The following is a 22,931-nucleotide window of genomic DNA, read 5'->3' on the forward strand; positions in this document are numbered from 1 at the left end:
GAAACAAGGAGAAGACATAGACAGCAGGAATGAGAAAGACGAAGTGGAGAAAAAAAGAATATTTTTTGGGTGGGGAAAAGATTTTTTAAAGAGGAGGTTCTTGACATTCTTCCTGATCTTGGAATTGTCTTCAGCATAAGTGATACAGGTTGCTTCATAACTTTTGGTCTAGCATTCTTCCTCAAATTAACGTCTGATGAGATGACAAAGAGATTGGACTCACTGGATTGAAGGGTCTTGGCCAGATGGTACTTTTTTATGTGTAGGTAGGAAAAGTCCTCATTCAAAAAATGTTTGCGATATGTCCCGAATTAGATGTTGGTTGCACCGGAAGCAATGCAACCACTTGGGAGTTTGCAAAATGTGAAGTTTGTCAGGATACCAGACTGGCAGGCTGATTTTTGTTAGTGATTGTTTTAAGTCAGTCTGTAGCTTTGTGAGTCCAAAGTAAAGACTGGGGCAAATCTGGATTATCCGGATGATGGTAATTATAGTGGCTTTTCATTAGAAAAAAGTGGCATGTTTTATTGATGTGAAGCTTAAAGCTGTAGGTCTTGCAACGTTGCAGATTTGGCTCTTAAACAGGACCTTTTGTGTCAAAATGACACCAACGTTTTGGACAGACTCATAATAACTTTGGTTGCCCCCCAGAACATCAGATTGGGAGAACAGGAGCTGCGCAAGTGGGTATTCTGTTTAAAAAAAAGAATGATGGTTTTCATCATCCAAGCATGGACGTCTTGCAGGATTGAATAGCTAGAATCTCTCTCGAACTTCATGACCAGCTGAGTGTTGTCTGTACTCATCTGGAAATAAAGGTGAACATTCCAGATGACCAACTACAGCAGGATAAGCTATCCAGGTGGATGCTAAAAGAGAGAGGCCATAGTGCAAAGCGCTGAGAGAATATATGGCAGGTCTACCACGGGGTACTAAAAAGTTTTAATTGTTGAGACCACCTGAGAAGGTGAAATAATTAATTTCTTTGCCACCAGATAGACCTACAAAAATGTAGTTGTCAATTTTATCAAAGGCAATCAAAAATGTCAGTAGTAGGACCAAGACTGCCTTGTGACTACTTTTAAGTCTCATTTCTCCCAATTATTACACTACAGTGAATGAAGATGTGGTGTTGGTGTATACAAGGAACAAATATTGTGAACAGTTGATAACAGCATGTAGGTGCCTCCACTGGGTCTCCATCACCACAGTCATTTAGATTTCCCACTCTCATGTAGAAGTTTTTCTATCTCAGAAGTCTCTTTGAAGAATGGCTGTCTTGAACGGTTAGCCTGATTTGAGTGCTTAACAACTTATTGTACTGTGTGGGACGGATCATGGGTTTGCCTGGTCTCTCTGTACTTAATTCCTCAACAGAGTTTGGCCTGCTATCAATCATATAATCATCTGCTCCTTCTACCAGCAGTGTCCAACAGCCCTCCTCAATTCAAATGCTCAATCTATGCTAGTGTTGCAGATGGTGGGCAATGGCATTCATTGTAGGGTACTGGGACTTATTTTTCGTCATCAGATTTGGACCTAGATCATCAAACACAAAGGGAGAAAGAAGATACAGAAGCATGAGGTGTAGGATGAAGGAAGAAAGCAGAATGAGGCCGAATCAAGACTAGGCAGCCTTACTGTTCCATAACCCCGGCAGTGCTGCGACGGGATGCTCACAAAACGTTGGGCCCTTGCCTAAAGCTGTTTGTTTTTCCTTTTTAAATTAAGCCATGCTCAGCTTGCTCACACGTTTTTCTACCAATACCTATCTAGATTAATGGCTTTTGTCACGAGTCTCTGGTGTAGTTTTAGGTTTCCGAAGCTGAAGAAATTAAATTTCACATCTACGCGTACAATTATAACCCCTTGAGAAAAAGAATCCAATGATTTTGCGTTTGCAGTTGCACTGTTTACTTATACCGTTGAAGACACGGCTGCCACTTTAAATGGACATGTACATCCTGACTGATTATTGTACCTCATGAAAATATCTAATGCCAAGACTACTTCAGTACAGTCCTTCAATGGAATGCATATGTTTCTACAATAATCACTTGGGCACGTTTGTTGCGTTTTGCTCAACGGCATTACAGGAAACATAGTCATAATCATGCAATCCCTTACCTGTGTCCATAGAAGGCTGGTTCACGTGGGGCGTGGCATCAGCCTGCATGCTGCAGATTTTGCTAGACTATGACCCTGAAAGGCAATAGATGTGGTTGTGAAGGCCGCAGTGGATTACTGAACATCAGATAGAGATATTATTAAGATACATCATGCATTGACAGATATTACTTTCAAAATAGCTTTATTCGACAGATGAGTCATAAAAGCACACTATACATACAAACATACAGGTTAAAAGCATAAATATTCCAGACCTAAAAACAATTTAAGAAGATATTAAACATTCGATAACTGTCGAATAAAGAGAATCAATGACAAAATATTAATAATTCCTTAAAAACAAATTCAATAGGAGACACAACATAGGCCATTCACATTTCATAACTCCAGTTCATTACTAATAGTTCGGGGTAACATTAATCATCAACATTACGAGGGGCCTGGGAAGATGCCCTATTACTTCTAGCACGATTTGTAGAATGGACATTGTCTTCGCCACATACATTCATACGTTCTTCGTGCTATTTCGCACTAACATGCCAAAATGGCATAAACAAGCGTGACTGGTCAGCAGTTTTTTGATCTGCTGCATGGAGAAGTATTAAGAGTTGCTGAGACTGTGCTGGCTGTTATGCCTCATAAATAGGAGGCCAATATGCAAACACTTATCTTCAGCAACAGCCTACCTACTCGTACCTTATGCTTGGTCTTACTTTGTGGATGCTTATACAATATTGTTCCTTGATCAGTCACCTACTGATTCACCTAAGTTGGTCCTTGTTGGATGCAGAAACCTTGACCATCTCACTGGTCTGGTCTTCAGCTTTGTTAAAAAGAAGCCAGAAATCTTGTAGATTTAGGTTTACCTATGTAGAGCCACCATTCCTACAACACAGTGGAATCTCTGTTTGGTAGTTGTAAAATAAATAAGGTATAGCTCTCTGAGGATTTTACGTTATCATCCATGATGCAATCAAAGGGTCCTCTTAGGGAAGATCACTAGTCTGCTCAAATGTTTCTACTTGGGGAGATAATTGGCAGGAAGACTGTGCCAGAGAGCCTGTTTGTTTGCTATAGACTCTTGCTGTACAGGGACATCTAATGATAATACTAGGCTGTGCTACGGTGCTAGTGCGTTTGAGTAGGTTTGTTTTATCAAACGCTGGCCTACGTTCACTTTTAATATACTACACGTCACTCTGGTGTGGTAATTGTATGTGTAGGTGAGCTTCTTTCACAAGAATAATCACGTCAGATTTTATTAAACCAGATACCTTGCAATGCTGCACACCAAATGAGGGTGTGCAGATAGAAGTGGTGAGCTGGAGGTGTTAGGGCAATTTGTTAATCCTCACCATGGGAGGGAGGTGGATGTCAGCAGCTGTTATAGAAAAGTACACATCATTACATTTATCAACAGTACTATTATTTAAGGATAACACGTGTTCTGGTTTCTCTTGCTTGTGCACTGCTGGGATCAACAAAGCATGCCATGTGTCCATATCAACATAAGCAGATCCAGTTACATGGGGTAGATACCATGTGTTTGCAGTGTCTCAATTGTGCTGGACACAGGCTAGGTTTTATTAAGCTTGTCTGTGCATCTTGTGTGAGATGATTTCAAAGATGCAGATGATGTTAATGCAAAGAACATTTCAGGATTTTAGGATTGTAGTAAGGGTTCCTCTCAGAAACACAACACTACTATCCACCTTGGTTCAAACAGGAACTTTATCTCACAGATGGACCCACAACGGCTTCCCTGCACTGCAGCACAACAAGTGCTTGCCAGCTTCTTACATTCTAGAATCCCCAAGTTAATTTGTCATCCCCACTCCCTACACTCTAACCTTACTGTACTTCCATACTCCAATGAAGATGAAAAATGTCCTAGAATTTGTAATGGAAAGCTTTGATTCTATTAAGGACACAGAGGCAAAAATGATGCTCTACTTTCTTTTATTCTATACATCAGCACTTCAACATATACAAATAAACTACCTTTCCCATCAAACCACAGGAAAGGAAATACAAAAACCTTTGGCCAATGAGCAGCCTCTCTTATCCTCATAATGACAGATGAACAAGTTACTTACCTTCGCTAACGATATATCTGTAAGAAACATTAGTTAATGATGGATTCCTTACCTTAGAATTACCCACAAGAGTCTGACTGAATCCGGAAAGTTTTCGTCAGCAGTACCCCTGCACGTCGGTAGGCGTTGTCGTGCAGCTCCTCGTATGTCATTGGCGTCGTAGTTGCCAAGATGATGTTGCTGGAGTTTCTTAGACGGGCCTATGTGCGCTGACGTTAGTTCTATACACGACTTTCCACACCAGGAATGGAGAGCCATGCAAGATACTGACCACTGGTGCATTGAAACTAGGGCCCAGAAAGGGATGACCTTTACCCTAGAAATCAGTTCACAGAATGGGGAGGATGGGTGGGGCGGTAAGGAATCTATCACTAACTAATGTTTCTTACAGATATATCATTACCGAAGGTAAGTGACTTGTTCGTCTGAAAGAAACACGTTAGTGATAGATTCCTTACCTAGAATAGATACCCCAGCAATACCAACCCCGGTGGTGGGTCTGCGAACTAAGATCACACCAGAAAGTCACGGAGAACAGAACGGCCAAAGAAGCCGTCTCTCCAGACTGGAGTTTCAAGGCATTTATGCTTAGTAAAAGTGTGCAGCAAGGCCCACGTGGCTGCCTGACAGATGTCTTGCAGGGGGACACCACGTCCCAATGCAGTAGTAGCTGCTGTCGCCCTGGTAGAATGGGTCGCAACCCCACCGGAGGTTCCTTTTTAGCAAGAGAAGAAAAGGCCTTGATACACAAGACAACCCATCGGGATATAGTCTGCTTGTGTATGGCCCGACCTTTCTCGGTGCCAACGTAGTCAACAAAGAGCTGGTCATCCACCCAGAAGTGTTGTGTGCGATTTAGAGTGCACGTTTTGGGTCCAGACGGTGGAGCCGCTCTTCCTCTTTGGAAGGGTGTGGAAAGAATGTGGGCCAGGTGATAGTTTGCCCGATGTGGAAGGCAGTGACAAACTTTGGCAAGAAGGAAGGACGAGTGTGAAGCACAACCTTATCCGGATGCACCGACAGAAAAGGAGGCTTACAGGAAAGAGCCTGGAGCTCACTCGAGCGCCTAGCGGAGGTATGGCAACCAGGAAAGCAGTCTTCAAAGTTAATAAACGAAGAGGACAGTAGTGAAGCAGTTCAAAAGGAGCGTACATCAAATAAGTAAGAACCAGATTCAAGAACCACTGCGGCATCACAAATGGAATAGGAGGCAAAAGGTGGGTAATGCCTTTGAGAAATGTATTTACAACAGGGGACTTGAAAAGAGACGGCTGATCAGGGAGCCTGAGAAAGGCCGAAATTCTAGAAAGATAGCCCTTAATAGTGCCCAGAGCAGAGCCCTGCTGGGCCAGAGAAAGAAGGAACAAAAGGACTTCTGAAAGAGGGGCAGAAAGGGGATCCACGGTCTTTGCTGTGCTCAATGGCACAAATTTGTTCCACCTCCAGGCGTATACCGATTTAGTGGAGGGATGCCTTGCTGCAAGAGTGATATCACAGACTTCAGGAGGCAAGTCAAATGGAATCAACTGTTGCCGCTAAAACTTGACGCATGTAGGTGGAGGCTGGGCAGGTTCGGGTAGAGGACCGTCCCCTGCTGCTGCGACAGAAGATCCTTCCGAAGAGGCAGTCGGATCGGGGGATCCATGCTCATACTGAGTATCTCGGGACACCAAACTCTTTGAGCCCAGTCTGGGGCCAGAAGAATGACTTGTCTGGGTAGAAGTGGTATAGGCGGAAAGGCGTACAATAGACCGCAGCTCCACTTGTGATGAAAAGCGTTGCCAAGCGACTGCCGCCTTGGAAATTCCAACGCGCAGAAATGATGACATTGCGCGTTCTCTTCGGTGGCGAATAGATCTAACCAAGGCTCTCCCCACTGTTGAAAGAGATCATGCGCCACCTCCGAGTGAAGACGTTATTCGTGATCCATCATGCACCTGCGGCTGAGTTCGTCCGCCCTGGCGTTCAAAGAACCTGCCAGGTGTTGAAGTGTCAAGGAAATGCTTTGACTTTCCAGCCATGTCCAGAGACGCAAAGCCTTCTGACATAGGGTCCACGACCCCACTCCTGCTTGCTTGTTGAAATACCACATGGCGGTGGTGTTGTCTGTGAACACCTGCACTACTCTCCCCTTGACACAGGGAAGGAATGCTTTCAGTGCATATAGGATTGCCTGGAGCTCCAGATGGTTGATAAGGAGCCTGGTCTCTGCGGAAACTAGAGGCCTCTGATCTCCGCCTCTCCCATGTGGCCGCCCCATACCAGGAAGGATGCATCCGTCACCACTGTGTGCTCCGGTTGGAGGAGGGAGAGTGATCTGCCGCTGACCCAATGCCGGTTCGTGAGCCACCACTGCAACTGTTGCGCAGTGTCCTCCGAGATCTGGACGTACTCGGACAGGTCCCCTGGGTGCTGCGCCCAATGGAATATCAGGTCCCACTGCAGAGCCTGCATATGCCATCTGGCATGATTGGTCAGCAGGATGCAGGAGGCTATGAGGCCATGAGGCCCAGCAGCCTCAAGGTCATCCTGACCGAAACCTAGGACAAGGGCCGAAAGATCGGAATCATAGCCCGAATGTCCCTGACTCGATGGGAGGATAAAGTCGAAACTGCTCTGTGTCCAGAACCGCTCCGATAAAGAGGAGCTTCAGAGAGGGAATCAGATGCGACTTCCGCACATTGATGGAGAACCCCAGCAAATGCAGGAGGTCGGCCATAGTCTGGAGGTGGGAGACGACTCCCTGGGGCGAGCCCGCCTTCAACAACCAGTCATCGAGATAGAGGAAGACTGAAACCCCTGATCTGCGCAGGTGAGCTGCAACCACCGCCATCACTTTTGTGAACGCTGGTAATGCCAGGGGGGAGCACAGTGAACTGAAAGTGCTTGTGGCCTACCGTGAACCGTAGGTAACGCCGGAGGGCCGGCAGGACGGGGATATGAAAATAACCTTCCTGCAAGTCCAACAACACCATCTATGGCAGACAAGACCTGAGCAAGTGTGAGCATCTTGAACTTCTCCTTCCGGAGGAAGCGATTGACGTTCCGAAGGTCTAAGATAGGGCGCAGGCCGTTGTCCTTTTTTGGAACCTACTGGGAGTAACAACCACGACCTACTTCTGGCGTCGGAACGTGCTCTATGGCACCCTAGACCAAGAGGGCCGCAACTTCCTGCTGGAGAAGTGCCAAGTGATGCCCCGACATATTGTGGTACTGAGGTGGCATGGCTGGAGGGGTAGTCTCGAAGGGGATAGAGTAGCCCCTTCGGACTATCCGTAAAACCCACCTGTCCGAAGTGATGGTGCACCAGTGGGGGAGGTGATGGCAAATCCTGCCACCCACTGGCATTTGGTGGGCCTGAAACACCGGACTAGGAAGGTTTGGAGGCAGTGGCGGCAGGGGAGGTGGTGGACTGACCCGCCTGTTGGCCCTGCGACCCACCTCTGCGGGTCTCACGTCCGTGGTTGAACTGAGACTGTTACTGCGCAGGCCTGCGGCTCTGAAATTAACGTGTTTGGGCATCCCTTCCTGGGCCACGAAAGGAGCGAAAAGCAGAAGCGGAAGGAGTGCATATGGCCGAAACGCCTAAGGACTTGGCCGTAGCCCGCGAGTCCTTAAAACGTTCCAACGCAGTATCTGCCTTGTCGCCTAAGAGGCGAGTGCCATCAAAGGGCATGTCCATCAGAGTGTTATGGACATCCCTGGAAAAGCCAGTTGTCCTCAGCCAGGTGTGGTGGCTGCATCTCTCCCCTCAGCAATAGCTTGGGAAAGCACAGTCCGGGCCTACTCCGGACACTGAGGCAGCACCTGCGCAACCGTATCTGACACAGAGTGGTAATAACGGCCCAAGAGGCATGCAGTGTTCACAGACCAAAGCCCTGAACTGGCGGAAGTGAAAATATTCTTCCCAAATTGCTCCAGTTTCTTTGATTCCCTGTCCGGAGCTGCGGAAGGGAATACACTTGGGGAGGCAGAAGCTTGGACAACCAAGCTCTCAGGGATAGGGTGTTGGGAGAGGAAAATTGGGTCGCCCAGGCCGTGCGATGGCATCGGGCCACATTCCTATCCACGGCAGCCCCTGTGTTGGGCCTGGACCAGGTGCCCAAAACGACGTCTGAAAGTGCATCGTTGAACGGCAGAAGCGGCTTTGTAGAGGAAGACGCTGGCCGAAGCACTTCTGTCAGGAGGTTAGTCCTGACAGCCCCCGTAGGAAGCTCGAGGTGGAGAGCCTCAGCCACCTTACACAACACCACAGAATATGTACCACCCTCCTCCGTAGCCACGGTAGAAGGAGACAGTGCACCAAGATCTGCAATAAAATCCAGCTCACCTGCATCCTCCAAATCCGCTTCCCAGTACGGGTCTAACTCACATTGGGCTGCGAGAGGGTCTTCAGACCTCTCCCAGTCCCCTCCGTCCTCCCCAACCTGCTGGGCAGGCGGAAAAGAGGGAGGCGGATGGAGAAAGGGATAGAAATTTCTAATCAGCGTCGGAATCTGCGTCGATCGACACCGGCCCTGCGCAGTCTCCATGTCGGGGTGGAAGCCGGGGACGGCGTCGGCCAGGGACGTTGTTGGAAGTGCGATAGACGTCGGTGGAGGTCGTATGAGGCCACCCAACATCAGCTGGGATCCATGGGGGTCTCGCGGCGTTGAGACCGGAGTCGTCGATGACGTCGGGCCCGAGCCAGCGACGAAGAGGAGCGAGGTCCCCCAGTCGGGCCCGCGGGGCCTGAAGGCATGCCTAAAAAGCGGGACATGGTGGACAGAAAGTCCTGCAGCTGGGCCGGAGATGCTGACGGACCCGGGAAGGGCGGGTAGGCAGTCTGCAACTTTGCAGGCTCCGCCGGAAACTCGTGGGTGGCACCCGCGTACCCTCAGCGATGTCGTGTGACAGGCTAGGCAAAGAGTGACAACACTTTTTTGACTTCTTGTGCTTCGCCCTACCTGACTCCGAGTGCGAAGACTTTGGCGAACGATGGTGGTGGTGGCTCTGCGAACGGTCCCTCAAACTCCCACGGGACCAGAACCTTGAACAGCATGGAGCCGACTCCCGGGCCTCAAGCAACTTTCGGGACTGCTCTCGCAAAGTTTTCAGAGCTTATCGAATATCCAAGTTTTTAGTTGCTTTCTGAAGGAGAGGTGGTTCTGTGTAAGGCGGAGGTGGGTGGGGAGGGAATTCCAGGTTTTGGCCGCTAAGTAGGAGAAGGATCTTCCCCCCATGGTGGATCTATGGATTCGTGGAATTGTGGCGAGGGCTTGATTGGGCGATCGTAGTTGGCGGGTGGGGGTGTAGAAGGACAGTGGCGTGTTGAGGCATTCGGGTCCTAGGTCGTAGAGGGCTTTGTGTGCGTGGGTGAGGAGACGGAACGTTATTCTCTTGTTGACGGGGAGCCAGTGGAGGTCTTTCAGGTATCCGGAAATGTGAGCTTGACGGGGGATGTCCAGTATGAGTCTGGCTGAGGGGTTTTGGATACGTTGGAGTTTTTTCTGTAGTTTGGCTGTGGTTGCGGCGTAAAGGGTGTTTCTGTAATCCAGTCGGCTAGTGACCAGTGCGTGGGTGACCGTCTTTCTTGTTTCGGTGGGGATCCAACGGAAGATTTTTTTGAGCATGCGTAGGATGTTGAAGCATGAAGATGAGACGGCGTTGACTTGTTTGGTCATCGAGAGGGAGAAGTCCAGGATGAAGCCCAGGTTACGTGCGTGGTCCGTAGGTATGGGTGCGGTTCCAAGGGCCGGTGGCCACCATGAGTCGTCCCAGGCAGAGGGGGATGAGCCTAAGATGACGGCTTCCGTTTTGTCAGAGTTCAGTTTTAAACGGCTGTTCTTCATCCACTCGGCTACTTCTTTCATTCCTTCGTGTAAGTTGGTTTTGGCGGTGTTAGGGTCTTTGGTGAGGGAGAGGATTAGCTGGGTGTCGTCTGCGTAGGAGATGATGTTGAGGTTGTGTTGGCGTGCGATGGATGCGAGGGGACTCATGTATACGTTGAAGAGGGTGGGACTGAGTGATGATCCTTGTGGTACTCCGCAGATGACTTCGGTGGCCTCTGATCTAAAAGGGGGGAGGCGGACTCTCTGAGTTCTTCCGGCGAGGAACGAGATGATCCAGTCCAATGCTTTTCCTTGTATTCCGATGTTGCTGAGGCGTTGTATGAGGGTGCTATGACAGACTGTGTCGAAGGCTGCGGAGAGGTCAAGTAGGATGAGGGCAGCTGTTTCTCCGTTGTCCAGTAGAGTTCGAATGTCGTCTGTTGCTGCGATGAGGGCGGTTTCGGTGCTGTGTTTGGCTCGGAAGCCGGATTGTGAGGGGTCGAGGGATTTGTTGGATTCAAGGAAGGCGGCGAGCTGACTGTTGACGGCTTTCTCAATGACTTTGGCAGGGAATGGGAGGAGCGAGATGGGGCGGTAGTTCTTAAGTTCAGTGGGGTCTGCTGTGGGTTTCTTCAGAAGGGCGCTGAGTTCGACATGTTTCCAGCTTTCCGGGAAGGTAGCGGAGTTGAAAGAACTGTTGATGACGTCGCGGAGATGGGGTGCGATGATGGAGTCTGCTTTGTTGAAAATGTGGTGGGGACATGGGTCGGTTGGCGATCCTGAGTGGATGGAGTTCATCACAACTTTGGTGATTTATCAAACGCCGGGTAAGAGACTACACTGGAATTAGATTTCGCTCTGCATGCGATAAGTAATGTCACTCTGACCTGGGTAAAGACTCAGCCAATAATATGAAGAGCCCAGACATCTGAGACTCTACAGCAAAATGTCAAGCAAAGCTACATAGCTTGTTTTCCTGAGCTTTCCTTGAGCGACAAAAATTCATTTCTCTGACAGGGTTTGAAGAGATTTAGGACCTGATTTGCATAGCATACATTAAAATATCTAGGCGGCTCTGAGTTTAGAGCTGGACGAATACTCCTCATGAGCTTGCTTACTTAGGGATTCTCACCTACCTGGTAACACTGTATCGAAGTATGTCCTGCCAAAATAGCCAACCTGAAGGTATTCACAGTCCTATAGGCCATGCCCTGAGATGGCAGAGAAGCCAAGAAATTCATGACCTAGACAACATCAGACCCCAAGGGATAGCCATCTGCTTGTACACACCAACAAACCTATGCTGATTTGTATAGTTTGGTGGTACTGTCCGCCCATGCCTTTGCCAACATGCTCTCAGAGTCTTCTGAAAGTCCAAGGGTTCTCCATCTTTTACTGTAATCCGCCATGCCATGAGTGGTACCCTGGGTGGAAGAGGGAGTGGTGGGGAGGGACTGTTGGATTTTTGTTGGTGCAGGCAGAATGTAGAATTTTCTGGAAGAGCCTTGTGTCCCCTGTATGCTAATATGTCTTTTTGTTAAAATGCATTAAAAAGATTTGAAACATTAAATATACTGAGCATCCCCAGCCATAATAATGCACCACTCTGAGGTCTAAGAGAGAAACCCTCCCCATTTCCCCTTTGATGATGATTTTTGCAACGCCTTGGACGCGTCTATACACCAGACGGTGGCCTCAGCCATAGCACCTACAGAGCACATGCTCATGATAATGGCATTTTGCCTAGTCTGCCACTTCAAGTCTAATGGGTCCCTTGCACAAGATCCCACGCCATAGACGGCTAAGTCTGTTAAACCCACCCAAAAGGTAGAGGCAAAGCGCAAGCATGTCCCAGGAGTGGGCTTGGATGTGTTTGATCGCCTCAAGAGGGTGTTCCTATCCCAGCCATTTCTCTCCGACTTCCCAGAGTCACAAGCCACAAACCCTCAAGGGGTTCTTCCAGGGGTTGCTGCCCCCTAGTCTGTGAAGGGATTCTTGACTCCCCATGAAGGGGAGGAATCCAAGGCAGAGGATTCTCATGGGGATTTGGACAGAGACCCAAGCCCTTCTTTATCCCCAGAACTGGATGCCTCCCTTCTAAAATCCCACCACCGACATCTCAGGTATGCTCGACCCTGAAGAGTTGATGCACCTTCGTTCCTCAAGTGGGTTTCAGCAGCCAAAGTGGTGACCTATGTTGCTAGACAGCTTACAAAGCCACTAGAAAAAGAGACCAAAGCTCGCCTCCTGGCAGAATGCCCCCACCCTTCCCTGGGGGCAAAGTAGCCTTAACGCCCAAAATAGATGCGAGGATGTCACCCTTCTTAGGCAAATATATCAGAGATCCAAAGAAGGGTATACATCGCTCCTGGGGCACATGCCAGGACAAATGACTGGATTTGGTGGGCCCCATTACTAAGGTCTTCGATATGGCGGAGGAAGTGAAACAGGCTGGGTCTCTTATTTCCACTGACACTCTCTCCGGATGGGCACAGCATGCAATAATATTCCTGGGCAACGCTAATTGCACCCTGTCCACCGAGCGCCGGAGATCCCTACTAATAAAAGTAGATTTGAAGCTGGGAGATCTTGCCTCATCTGAAGCAGCCCATGGAATAAGAGGAACTCTTCTGAGACCCCTTTGTGAAAGAACTGGGTAACTTCGCAGCAACCTTTACGTCCCTGGAGAAAGCACAAGTTTCGATTAAACACATTTTCCATCCTCTGATTTTCTCAGGAGCCGGTCAAGGTAGAGGGAGCTTGACCACCATCCTGCCTCCACCCACCCTTTCAGGGGTCAAAACTCTCGAAATGGTCAATGGCAAGACCAATCCAAGTACAGTTTTTTCGACCCGTCCAGAAGACCTCGCCACAGGGTCGGACGAAGAGGATCACGTCTAAACGTTCACTCCAATGGCTCCAGTAAGCGTTCTCCCTTCTTCCCAACTAAGTATGACTCAGTTTGCAGACAACTGAAAACGCCTCAGATCGGCCGCATGGGTTCTAAACCCATTATGAGTTTCTATATCGAATTCTACAGCACCCCCATCCAAAGGTAACTTCTTCGACCTCTTGAGTAATCAGAACAAGACTCTACCCTGATATCCCAGGAGGTGGAGGAACTACTATCCAAAGGGGCAATTATCCGCACCACTCTTCATCCCAGGGGATTTGTGAGTAACCAATTCCTAGTGGACAAGAAGGATGGGGGCAGGCGCCCAGTTTCAATCTGTGAGAATTCAACAATCAGCTCGTCTATCGCCACTTCAAAATGGATGCGATTCACCTTCTGCAAGACATTCTCAGCCCCTTCAGATTTGATGGGCAGGTTGGAATCTAAAAGACATGTATTTCACGGTCCCAATTTTTCTACTGCACAGATCGTTCTTTCATTTTATCTTGCCAGGACAAACTTGTGAGTTTGCTTCCCTGCCCTTCAGTCTATTATCCACACGTCAATCATCCTGAGTAAACGTGAGGAGGAGATATTGTCTGAGGCCAAGCCATCTCTAACTCCAGCATTTGCTTTGTGTTTGATGTCAAAGACACATCTTCTAGGACCATTAATACCAGTACTGTGCTTAGACTTCATGCCTGTCTCCTTACTTATGGGTCAAGCTTAAAGTCGATCAGCATTTCTTCAACCTAATGTTCGATGGGGAGAACCTTTTCGGGTCTCAGGTTGACAAGATGCTGGATAGAAAATAATCAAACAAGATACAAAGACAGCAAAGTCCATGCTGGTCGTCCAGACCATTCCATATAAGGGCTCCTTTCACAAAAAGCTGCCGAAACAGGGAGCAAACAGAACCTTGCCCGAGCTATCGCCCTCCTACCAGATGCAGAAGTAAGCTGGGAAAGGGTACAATAGAAGCTCCTAAAGGGTAAGAGCATGGGGCAGGGCAAAGATGCCTCCAGCAAAGGTCCTGAGACCTTCAAACAATGACTTACCCTACCTCCAGCACCCCAGGCATACTTCGCTTTTTGGATGAGGGAAGGATTTGCAATTTCCTCTCACTGGGTGGAAGTCACTTCCAACAACTAGCTCCTAGAGGTAATCCAACATGGCTATAGGCTCGAACTACACACAACTCCTTCCAACATCCCACCCCATATACATATTCTTAGCAAAGAACACCTCGCCTTCCTTCAGGAAGAAGTGCATGCCCTCCCACAGAAGGGTGCAATAGAGTCGGTGTCCAAGCAAACACCAATTGATCAGCTTCTGCACTCTCTATTTTCTCATCCTCAACAAAGTATGGTTCTCCCGGGCCCTTTGTCTGCTCAGGGTACGGACTGTCATGTGTCTTCTAGCATTCATGGCCTTGTGCAGCGCCACTCTGTCACATGCAAGGCTTCATACGATTCCCCTCGCAGAGTGTCTCACAGTTCAATTATCCCAAATGGAGGGTCGCTGGGAAGTCCTAGCTTTGGTACAGGCCAAAGCACTCTGCTCCCTGCAGTGGTGGGCAGCAGCTATTTGTTGCAAGGCAGGCCTTTTCCTGACTCAGTAACGCAAGTGACCATCACCAAAAGCAACTCTAACAGGGTGGGAAGTGGCTCTCAACAACATGACTGTCCAGGAAATGTGGCCCTCTCAACAACAGGGTAGCCACAGCAACTACTTGGAGCTGCTAACCTTTCACATAGCTTTCAAAGCCTTCTTACTAGTTATTCAGGACAGAGTAATCCTCATCAAAACACATATAATCACATGTACTACATAGAGAGGCAGTGTGGCACATACTCCCCTCATCTGTCTCACTTAGCACAGGGTATTTTGGCATTGGTCACTCAGTCACAACATTTATCTTATGGATGAGAATCTCCTGGGGGAGGACGACGGATGTGCAGACCTGCTTAGGAGGAAGCATCAACAAATACACAAGTGGGAACTTCACTGCCCAGGCCTAAACAGGTACTTCTAATGCCAGAATACCTCACATATAGATGTATTCTCCATACCAGACAACAAAATGCCTAAACTTCACCTGCAGATACCCACAGACTTTGTGTGAGTTGATCAGAGATATTCGCCTACGCTTTCCAATCAACATTTTGTAAAGCATCAATAAGCACGTGTAAAGCACAGCACTGTCACCTCTAGGGGTATTTGGGCGCTGGGGATGCGTGTGTCTGTCAAACAGCCAGGTCTTGAGTCTCTTCCTGAAGTCCGTTAGGAAGGGTGATGTTCAGAGGTGGAGCAGCAGGTCGTTCCAGGTCTTGGCAGCAATGTAGGTGAAGGAGTGACCCCCGTTGCGGATGCACTGGGTGTGGGTGAGGGCGAGTAAGGAGGAACGCCGGTGTCAGGATGGTCGAATGGGATTTCAGTCAATGGTTGATGTAGGAAAGTCCTTGATCGTGGAGGGCTTTGTAGGCATGCGTGAGGATCTTGAACTGGCATCCCTTCTGGATGGGAGTCAATTGAGGTTTCTGAGGTGGGACTGTTTGGGGAGGTTCAGGATGAGTCTGGCTGCAGCGTTCTGTATGGTCTTGAGATTTTCGAGGAGATAGATGGAGGCCAGCATAGAGAGCGTTGCCGTAGTCGAGGTGACAAGTGTCTGGGTGACCATCTTTCTGGTGTCGATAGGGATCTATTTGAAGATTCTGCAGATCGTGTGGAAGCAGGAGAATGCCTCTGAGTAGACTTGTCGTTTCATAATCAGTTGGCGGTCTGATGGTGATGGAGTCTGTGATCCCAGGCGGAGGTGTTGTTCCCGAAGACAAATACTTCCTTTTTATCAGAGTTCAGTTTGAGGCAGTTATCTCTCATCCAGTTGACTATGCTGGTCATGGCATTGAAGAAGCTGGTTTTGGCTTTGGGAGGGTCTTCGGTGAGCGAGTGGATGAGTTGGGTGTCTCTGCGTAGGAGATTATGTTGAGGCCATGTGATCTGATGGCGTCTGTGTGGGAGGGGGGGGGGGTCAAGTAGGTGTTGAATAAGGTGGGGGTGAGTGATGATCCTGTGGGTAGAGCATGTTGTGGGGGAGGTTTCTGTGGATTCACTACGGGAACACAGGTTGAATGCTACTAAATGGTTTATTTATGTTTGTGTGGTATGATTGAGTATGGTTATTGATGGGCCTCTTTTATCTTACAGAACCCTGACAAAGGGCATTTGAACCTGAAATGCATTGGTTGAATATTTGCAGTTTTTATGACTCTCAGCGTAGGTCTCACATCTTACCACTATTTATTCAGTTGGCTCAAGTGAGGCCGGCTCTGACTTATCTCCAAATGTTATCTACGCCCATGGTTTGTTTGGCGGTTGCAAGCTTTTTAATATCGGCCATCAGATGTAGGCAAAGGCTGCTGGCCTCAGTGCCCGTGCGTTTGGTAACTCAATGAGTGTTAAATGAGACATATCCAATACCCACTTATTATTTATTTATTGCATGTTTGCACCTTGTATTGTCATATTGTATCTATACCCATAGATGTTTGTGGACTCTGTATATTGGGATGAGCTTTTATCTGCTTTGTGCCTAGTATATTCAATTACAATTACAATTATTTATGTTTTTTAATGTTTCATGTACTTATGTTTTGCAATGAACTGTGCTTTTATGACGCTTAGCTGTCGAATAAAGTATCACTTGACTTGACTTGGCATTGGTTGAATATTTGAATGGCTATCCAGGATCTAATGTAAATTCTTATGTGCTGAAGAAAAAAAGCCTGGATAGGCATTTCTTTAGCAATATAAGTTTGGAATCACGAGCCTCTATGGGAACTTAAAAACTGAAGAACATTGGAATACACATAACTATGGATTACATGGAAAAAATATGGATTCTTGATGTTTAATTTTTGCAATTATTGCTTGCATGGCTTTTGCGACTCGAGTCTGGGGGGGTGACGACCCACCAGCCAGTTATGGTATTCTATTTCCATGCTACTGGGAGAGAGCACAAGACGAGTCAGCACGCTAAAATCTTGCCTTCGAGCAGCTCTAAAAAAAAAAAAAAATGTTGACTATAGTTTGCAATTTGAACATTGGGTTATGCCAAAAATGAGGTTCTTGGGTGCGGAGGTGAAGGGAGACAGCCAGATACTGTGTGTGTGTCCTGTGAGAAAGGAGGCAATCCACTCAAGGGCATCTTGCTGTATGCCAATGTTGTGGAGTCTGTTGATGAAGTGTTGAGGGAGGCGCTGTTGAATGCCGCAGAGAGGTCGCGGAGAATCAGGGCCACATTGTCCCTGCAGTCAAGGAGAGTTCTGATGTCGTCTGTGACCGCAATCAGTGTGTTCTCAGTGCTGTGGCTGACCCTGAATACTGATTGTGAGGTGTCCAGTAGGTGGTGTTGCTCCAGGAATTTGGGGAATTGTTGGCGAATGGCCTTCTCAAGTACCTTGGCTGGGTAGGGGAGCAGAAATATCGGTTGATAGTTTGAGATCTCTGGGGTCAGTGGAGGGTTTCTTTAGGAGAGGTCTGACTTCTGCTTGTTTCCATCTATTCGGGAAGGTTGCTGTGATGATGGAGGTGTTGAGAATGCTGGAGAGTTCTGAGCTGATAGGGTTTGTTCCAAGGTTAAGGATGTGGTGGCGGCAGGAGTTACTGGACTTCCCAGAGTGAATGGAAGACATGATGGTTGTGGTGGTCTGGTGGTGAGAAGAGACCAGGTGGTGATCATTTGATTGGTATTTGCTGGTTGGTTGAGGTCGTTGAGGTTGAGGGTGGTGGCTTGGGGGTCAAAATTGTTGTAGATGTTGGCAACCCTGTTGTGGAAGTAGTCTGAAAGGGTGCCTCAGAGTTCTTGGGAGGAGTGGATGGTGTTTTCTGTGAATGTTGCGTTGGAGAATTCCTTAATTATTTTGAACAGTTCCTTAGTGTGGTTGGCCGTGGTATCGATCCGGGTGGAAATGGCTGCTTTCTTGGGTTCCTTATTGTGTTGGTGGTAGTTGCTGAGGGCTTTTTGTGAGTGAGCGGCTCTATCGGCGGAGTTCTTCGTGACGCACCAACGTTTCTCCAGTTGGTAGCAGGTAAGCTGGGTTGTCCTGAGCTCTGGGGTGTACCAATTGGCATGTTTGGAGGTTTTGTTGGCGTTTGTTGGTTTCAGTGGAGGAGTGCTGGACGGCCTGGTTAAGGTCTGCTGAGGCTTCGGGTTGGGTGATAGTGAGGGCTTGTGTCCACTGGGTTTCGGTAACCTTTCTACTGCTATGGTGGAACGAGGTGTGATGCTTTGAGATTTTGTGCTGGGTGACGGAGCTGGTGAAGTGCACAATGGTGTTGTCATTCCAGGAGAGTTCTGTGGTGTGGCTGAATTTGATTCTGTCGCTGGAGGTAAAAATAGGGTAGAATGTGTGTCCGGCCTTGTGTGTGGGTTCGGTGGTTAATTGGGTGAGGCCAATGTTAAGGTTCTCCAGGAGGGCGACGGAGTGGCATAATTGGGATCATCGAGGTGGAAGTTGAGGTCGCTGAGTAGGACTAGTGGTCGGAGTCGATGGCCAGGTGGGTGATGAGGTTGGAGATGGCGTCACAGAAAGTTGGTCGGGGTCCTGGGGGTCTGTAGGCCAGGGTGCCTCCTACTGTGGTCTTTGCGCCCATCTGAAGTTGGAAGTGGATGTGCTCCATAAATAGCAGTGGGTGTTTGTTGTTGAGGGTGCATCTGATGGTTTCTTTGGAAATGATGATGCTGCCTGCCCCCAACCTCTCCTACTGCTTCCCTACATGGTGAGGAAACTGAAATTAACATCACTAAACCTCATTCTGATAGCCCCAACCTGGGCAAGACAGTACTGGTACTCCACGTTACTGGAGAGGTCAGTGAGCCCTCACTAGAGACTCAGACTCAGAAAAGACTTTCTCATAAAGTGAGGAATGTTGATCTCAGACATCTCAATCTTATGATTTAGGCAACGGAGGTCCTAGAATTCGGGTGTCTCAACCTTTCCCATGAAGGTATGTGTATCTTAAAGGAAGCCCGATGGCCCACAGCATGGGCTTGATATTTAGCAAAATGGAAAAGGGTTGCCCTCCACTACATTTTAACAACCTGGACCCTTTAAAGCCTATGGTAAGGGATATTATCACCTACCTTTTGCATTTGCAGGAAGCAAGCGTCACCTGGGCCCCCATCCATTTACACTTAGATGCAGTTGCTGCCTTCATGCAGAATAAGGAACACTAGTCCCTGTTGAGAATTCATCTGATTAGGCACTCATTAACACCCCAGAAATATTCTAACCCGCTGTGCTAAAACTATCTAACATGGAGTTTGTGCCCATGTGCAATGTACACCAAAGAGAGAGGACACCATATCTCATGACTTAGATTTCTTCAAATAAAAACAACTTACAAAATGTTAGAGCACAGCAGTATACCGCAGGTGTATACTAAGAATGCGCATGCACTGCACTACGTAATATGAACAGATGCTTGCAGGGTATGCAGTATTTTCCTTTCAATAATAATAGTTCAGTAAAATATTTAAGACAAGGTACGCAAAAGATAAATAAATTGGGCAAGTCTACATGGGGTCAATATGAACTTTTAATAGAGACAACACTTATTTTTCTCTCATGAGCTGCTGAAAGTACAGTTGGAAATATTTTTTAAAAAAATGTACATGAACAGTAAGGAATGTCAATTATCAGTATTAGTTAAGCACTGAATCACCCTCTATGGATTTCTATATTGAGAAAACAGGATTTCGAAATCAAGGAGTTCAGAAATCCATTGTGTATTAGTTTTACTGCATCATTGGTATTTTTCAGAGATAAAACAAATGTCCCAATAGCAATCAAATGGGAATTGGTTTTATGCTGTACCATCACTGCCGGACTCATCCTCAACTGTGTGACATACTAATAATGTTTCCAGTTGTATACTGACGTCACCCTCATTTTGATCTTGAAATATTGATTTGTATTTAGCTGTTTGAGTATCTTTTGTACTCTTGACTGGATTTGAATGTTCTATATACATATATATATTCATACACATACATATATAATATTGGTTTAAAAGGCATTCATTTGAGCAATCATTAGCTAAATGGACAACAGTAGTTAATATGCACAGTGCTCCGGTGCTCAGGAATTTATAAATCATTGTTTGCGGGCTGTATTTATTCATTTCATTTTCGGAGGTTTGTCTTTTAGAAATGTAATCAAATGTGTGATTTTTTTAAAGAAACTTTGGATTTTAATATTTATATGCCCCATAGATTTTAATAATCATGATTCACTGCACTGTAATGTTAATTATTTATGCTTGCAGTATGTCCTTTATGTCTATGCCTTTTTTGCACTGAATGCGACCATTTTCTCTGCACTAGCACTTTAAAAAGCTGTCCTGATCACTTGCAACATGTCATGTGATCAAGCTTCGCAGGGAAGCGAAACCCGTTATGGCGGACATGCTGGGCAAAATAAAGGCACTTTAATTTTGCACCAGAAACCTTGGGTCTGCTCTTCGTCATTGTGCTGCGCAGGAAAGCAGTTGTTGGTGGCGAATTTCTGCATATCTTGGTACAGAGGTGCTTCAGCGGTACGAGCAGAACCCCTTCCTGGGATTGGGCGATGCGGCAGGAAGCAGCTGGCTCGGGTAATCCGGAACCAGAATTTACGAGAACTTCAGCGAGGAGTGAGCCGTGAAGAGCCCCTAGGAGCCGCCAAAAGATCTACTTGATTGCAGAAGTCAGCGTTATCCGTGTCGGCTGACCGAAGACAGCGCGGGCATTTTGGCTCAGGAAGAATCCTTGCGGATTTCATAGTGGGGAGTGTGCACGGCACTAGCGGTGACACTGTGCAGCGTGCTAGTGACCGTTTATAGTGCAACGAGACATTGCCAAAACTATACAGTAAAAATGTCCGTGGACGTGTTGCGATACCGAGAGGAGGCAGCGGACACTGTTTAATGACTCCCCGGCTGGGGGGTCGACGACCGTAGTACATACCAGCGCAGTTACCGGGAATCCCCCCATGAGAGACTTGTTCAAGCAGCTGGAAAGACTCATGCGCTCAGAACAGTCTAAGTGGTGGGAGCACCGGTCTTTGTCCCGCTATCTACAAGTTGGAAGGGTGCCGAGTGGGTTACTAATTACATTGGCCACGAGCTATGAAAATCCAGACCCGGCAATGTTGGCTGAGTGGGCCGAATCTAATCTCAAGTCCTTCAGCAGATTGATGACCATTTTAGTGAAGTATGCGTAGATTGTCTGTGCCAAAATTCAAACCGAAATTGAGTCATTGGAAATTGAAATTGGCAAATTTGAAATGTGTGATCGAATTAAAAAGATGAGAGAAGACATGATGGCCAGATTACGCAGAGATGAGGAAGTAATCAAAAAAAGTAAGGCCTTTAAATATGAGAGGGATCGAGCTGACTACCAAAATGGGAAGGTTTTCGCATTTGCTCGCCTGTACGATGCAGTGAAAGCACGAGCAAATAGACCACCCCAAAGGAAATTAAGTGAAGTAACGACAATGTCAATGTCAGCTTCTGATCTAAGTTCCGCCGCAGAAAGTGATCCTGAAGGGGATGCCACCAGAGATTCAAACTTGGGGTTTACCAAGCTGTCTCTGGCGCAATAAGTGAATTGTTTATGCCAGGATCGACAAGACACATTAAGACCACGAGTAACGGCTGGCAAACAAAACCAAAGAGCAATCTACAAGCGCAGCCAGAGACGCAAATGCAATAAAAGAGAGCAAAGACGGAGGAAAAAAGGTGGCGAGGGGCCGATGGAATCGATTTCAAAGTCGAAATCCGGTCTAACCAAAAACGCCAACACAGTAATTAATTTAACCTACTTGAAGTTGACTGCAGGAGAGGAAGTGGTCCTAGGATTAGGACTATCCTACTGCCCTCCATGCAATTTCAACTGCGCGGATACAAGAATGGACACTTACAGATTCATAAGGAAACTCAAATTAAGCAAATATCATTGTCTGCAACCAACAAAGAAAGTACAATCTGAGACCATAACAAGTCCCTCTCTGCTTTACTGTTGGAGATCGTGAGTTCTTTGAGGATGTTTGGTCTTTACAAAACGAGCAAGGGGAAATGGCAAACATGGCAGAACCATCATTGGCTGAAGTTATGACTAAATGTGTAACTCCCTTTAAACCAAAATCAGTGTTTCAGCCCGTCATGCTTCACGATAACTTGGATGTGTATCAGGATATGGTCATTCAGGACTTAAAGAAATTACATATCGCCACCAACAAAAAGTGCTTTGCAATCAGCAAACAAAATCGGTGCTATAAGCAGCTAATTGGAAAGTTGGAGTCTGACCGCAACATAATAGTCAGACAAGCTGACAAAGGCGGGAACATTGTCCTGTGGCCCTGCCAATTGTATCTAGAGGAAGCAGAGTTACAATTGGGGGATGTATCTTGTTATAGGAAGAGCAACATCCAGTTAGTAAAAGCTGAATGGATGGATCAATATTCGAAACTCCAGGCTTGGAAAAGTGGGGGTTTGATTACAGAGGAGGAATATCGTTTCTTGAGAAAAGAACACCCTGTCATCCCCACTTTTTATTTGATCCCAAAAGTGCACAAGAACATTGAGAAACCCCTGTGTAGACCTATTATCTTGGCCATAAATAGTTCAATGGAAAAAACATCTAGATACATTGACTATTTTTTACAAGATTGGGTCAAAGGATTGAAATCATATGTGCAGGACAATTCTGATTTTGTACGCAAAATCGATCATGTGACTTGGGGTCCAGATATGTTTTTAATGACTTTGGATGTATCTGCCCTATATACATCAATAAGGCACTGTGGTGGATTAAAAGCAATTGAACACTTCCTGAATAGACGCCCAATGAACTTTTCACTGCACAACAAAATGTTACTTTCCATGGTACAGATGTGTCTAGAGCAGAATTTCTTTCTCTTCAACAACCAAGTATACCAACAGACTAGGGGAGTTGCGATG

General features: G+C 47.0%; 1 protein-coding gene across 2 annotated transcripts in view; it reads right to left on the bottom strand.

Annotated features, from left to right (window-relative positions):
* Nucleotides 1-22,931, bottom strand: part of HSPBAP1 (HSPB1 associated protein 1) — a 1,203,084-nt gene that overhangs the window by 959,687 nt on the left and 220,466 nt on the right. For both annotated transcript variants that reach the window (XM_086958822.1, XM_086958821.1), the window contains exon 3: nt 2,128-2,202. In XM_086958822.1, coding sequence (XP_086814948.1) covers nt 2,128-2,176 — 49 coding nt within the window. In that variant the 5' untranslated portion in view covers nt 2,177-2,202. The remainder of the gene's footprint in view (nt 1-2,127; nt 2,203-22,931) is intronic.

This window comes from Lissotriton vulgaris, chromosome 2_1, assembly GCF_964263255.1.
Source record: "Lissotriton vulgaris chromosome 2_1, aLisVul1.2, whole genome shotgun sequence".
In the NCBI taxonomy this organism is placed as follows: Eukaryota; Metazoa; Chordata; class Amphibia; order Caudata; family Salamandridae; genus Lissotriton; species Lissotriton vulgaris.